This window comes from Pseudochaenichthys georgianus, unplaced genomic scaffold, assembly GCF_902827115.2.
Source record: "Pseudochaenichthys georgianus unplaced genomic scaffold, fPseGeo1.2 scaffold_1469_arrow_ctg1, whole genome shotgun sequence".
Classification (NCBI taxonomy): Eukaryota; Metazoa; Chordata; class Actinopteri; order Perciformes; family Channichthyidae; genus Pseudochaenichthys; species Pseudochaenichthys georgianus.
The window spans coordinates 1-2,500 of NW_027262321.1; the positions used below are offsets into that span (position 1 = coordinate 1).

Consider the following 2,500-nt stretch of genomic DNA (forward strand, 5'->3'; position numbering starts at 1 on the left):
ACGCACCCTAAGACGCACCCTAAGACGCACCCTACGACACACCCTACGATGTAACCTATGACCTACCTTACGAGCTACCCTACGACGTACCCTACGACGCATCCTACGACGCACACTACGACACACCCTACGACGCACCCTACGACGTACCCTATGACGTACCCTACGACGTACCCTACGACGGACTCAACGCCGTACCCTATGACATGCCCTACGACGTACCCTACGACGTACCCTACCATACGTACCCTACCATACGTACCCTACGACGTACCCTACGACGTACCCTATGATGGACTCAACGGCGTACCCTACGACGTACCCTACGACGTACCCTACGACGTACCCTACGACGTACCCTACGACGGACCCTACAACGGACTCAACGACGTACCCTACGACGTACCCTACGACGTACCCTACGACGTACCCTACGACGTACCCTACGACGTACCCTACGACGTACCCTACCATACGTACCCTACCATACGTACCCTACGACGTACCCTACGACGTACCCTATGATGGACTCAACGGCGTACCCTACGACGTACCCTACGACGTACCCTACCGTACGTACCCTACGACGTACCCTACCGTACGTACCCTACGACGTACCCCACGACGTACCCTGCGACGTACCTTACGACGTATCCTACCGTACATACCCTACCGAACGTACCCTACGACGTACCCTACGACGTACCCTACGACAATAACACAAACTGTCCAATCTACCCTACAACGTTCCCTATTCGTGAGGCCTGCATGCTTTGACTCCCAGAGTGCACTTCACCCTCTAACGTCCAATCACAGCTTCACGTTATCATTCAACCATCTCTAGCTCTGTCTCTTTAGCAGCTGAGGCTCATGGGTATTGTAGTCTTTAGATGTAGTGTCACAGTTTCCTCTCTCTCTCCTCTCAGCTCCAGGAGGATGGAGGGGTCTCAGCGGCTCAGTTTGCCCGGAGCCTGAAGCCCTCGCTGGGCCTCACTTCCTGTCCCGCCCCCCCTCTGTGAGGAAGCTTCTCCGTCTGTCCGGCTTTACTCTCCTGAAACATGGACAGCTTCCGGCTGCCGCCCGTCATCGAGGAGGGTCTGGATGCATCCGGTCAGTGCGGTTCAGGAGGCGCTGAGAGACGCATCTCTTTCTGCTTTTCTAAGTACAATCTATTCTGTCCTGTGTTTATGAGTTAAAAACTGGTGGGAATATTTTGTATTTCAATATTTTTTTATAAAATTATAATATTTATTTTAAATAAAATTTTAAAAATATTTGTTATTTGATAAAAATAATAATTCATGATATTATATTAAATAATGTTTAACAATATATATTTTTTATTTGTATTACATTTTTATCCGTTTTGGCAAGACTTTTATTAAAACATTGTTTCATACGGATATTTTCATCTAAGATGCTTTTCTAATATATATATATATAAATTAAAATACATAAATATAAATCCTATTTAATATTAGACTCTGTCCCTTCCTTGCCTCTCAGGACTTCCATATGTTTAGATTTTGTTTCTAAAATGTGTAAATATGCCTCCTCCGTCAGACCTGAGATTCTCCTCTCCACCACCAGAGGGAGCCAGAACACCAGCGCTGTCATTTCTGTTAATTAAAGTGAAATGAAGAACATTGCATTAATTAAATGAAGTGTTTGTACATAACTGTTTCCTGTCAGCTGTTTGTGGAGGACTAGTCATTTATTTAGTCATTTTAATATATTGTTATATTAGCATGAACAGCTAACCGTTAGCTCTTTTCTCCGTGATGAAGACGAGCTATGTGAGATGAAGGAGACGAGGCCGATCATGCTGGGAGAAACTCTGACGGACAAAGAGAGGGAATCTCTGGAGGAGAAGGAGGAGGAGAAGGAGGAGGAGGAGGAGGAGGAGATGCAGGAGGAGGAGGAGGAGGAGGAGCTGCGGTCGCAGGTGTTCCAGCTGATGATGGAGCTGGCCGGCAGCAGAGAGGTTTCTCAGAGCCAGGAGGAGGACGCCCTGGAGCTCCAGGGTCAGAGCAACACACCACATGCACAGAGAGGTATGACTGACTCACAGGACACTGACTCCCCCTCTCCTCCTCCTCTCCTCCTCCTCCTCCTCCTCCTCTCCTCCTCTCCTCCTCTCCTCTCCTCCTCCTCTCCTCTCCTCTCCTCCTCTCCTCCTCCTCTCCTCTCCTCCTCCTCTCCTCCTCCTCTCCTCCTCCTCTCCTCCTCCTCTCCTCTCCTCTCCTCCTCCTCTCCTCCTCTCCTCTCCTCCTCTCCTCTCCTCTCCTCCTCCTCCTCCTCCTCCTCCTCCTCTCCTCCTCTCCTCCTCTCCTCCTCCTCTCCTCTCCTCTCCTCCTCCTCTCCTCTCCTCCTCTCCTCTCCTCCTCCTCTCCTCTCCTCCTCCTCTCCTCCTCTCCTCTCCTCTCCTCCTCCTCTCCTCCTCCTCTCCTCTCCTCCTCTCCTCCTCCTCTCCTCCTCTCCTCAGGTCTGCTGGAGGAGG

At 50.1% G+C, this 2,500-nt stretch overlaps 1 protein-coding gene across 2 annotated transcripts in view; it reads left to right on the top strand.

Moving 5' to 3' along the window:
* Nucleotides 1–928: 928 nt before the first annotated feature.
* Nucleotides 929–2,500, top strand: part of LOC117441090 (coiled-coil domain-containing protein 136-like) — a 10,083-nt gene continuing 8,511 nt past the window's right edge. For both annotated transcript variants that reach the window (XM_034077291.2, XM_034077290.2), the window contains exons 1-3: nt 929–1,110; nt 1,788–2,024; nt 2,486–2,500. The exon at nt 2,486–2,500 is cut by the window's right edge and continues 60 nt beyond it. In XM_034077291.2, coding sequence (XP_033933182.1) covers nt 1,059–1,110; nt 1,788–2,024; nt 2,486–2,500 — 304 coding nt within the window. In that variant the 5' untranslated portion in view covers nt 929–1,058. The remainder of the gene's footprint in view (nt 1,111–1,787; nt 2,025–2,485) is intronic.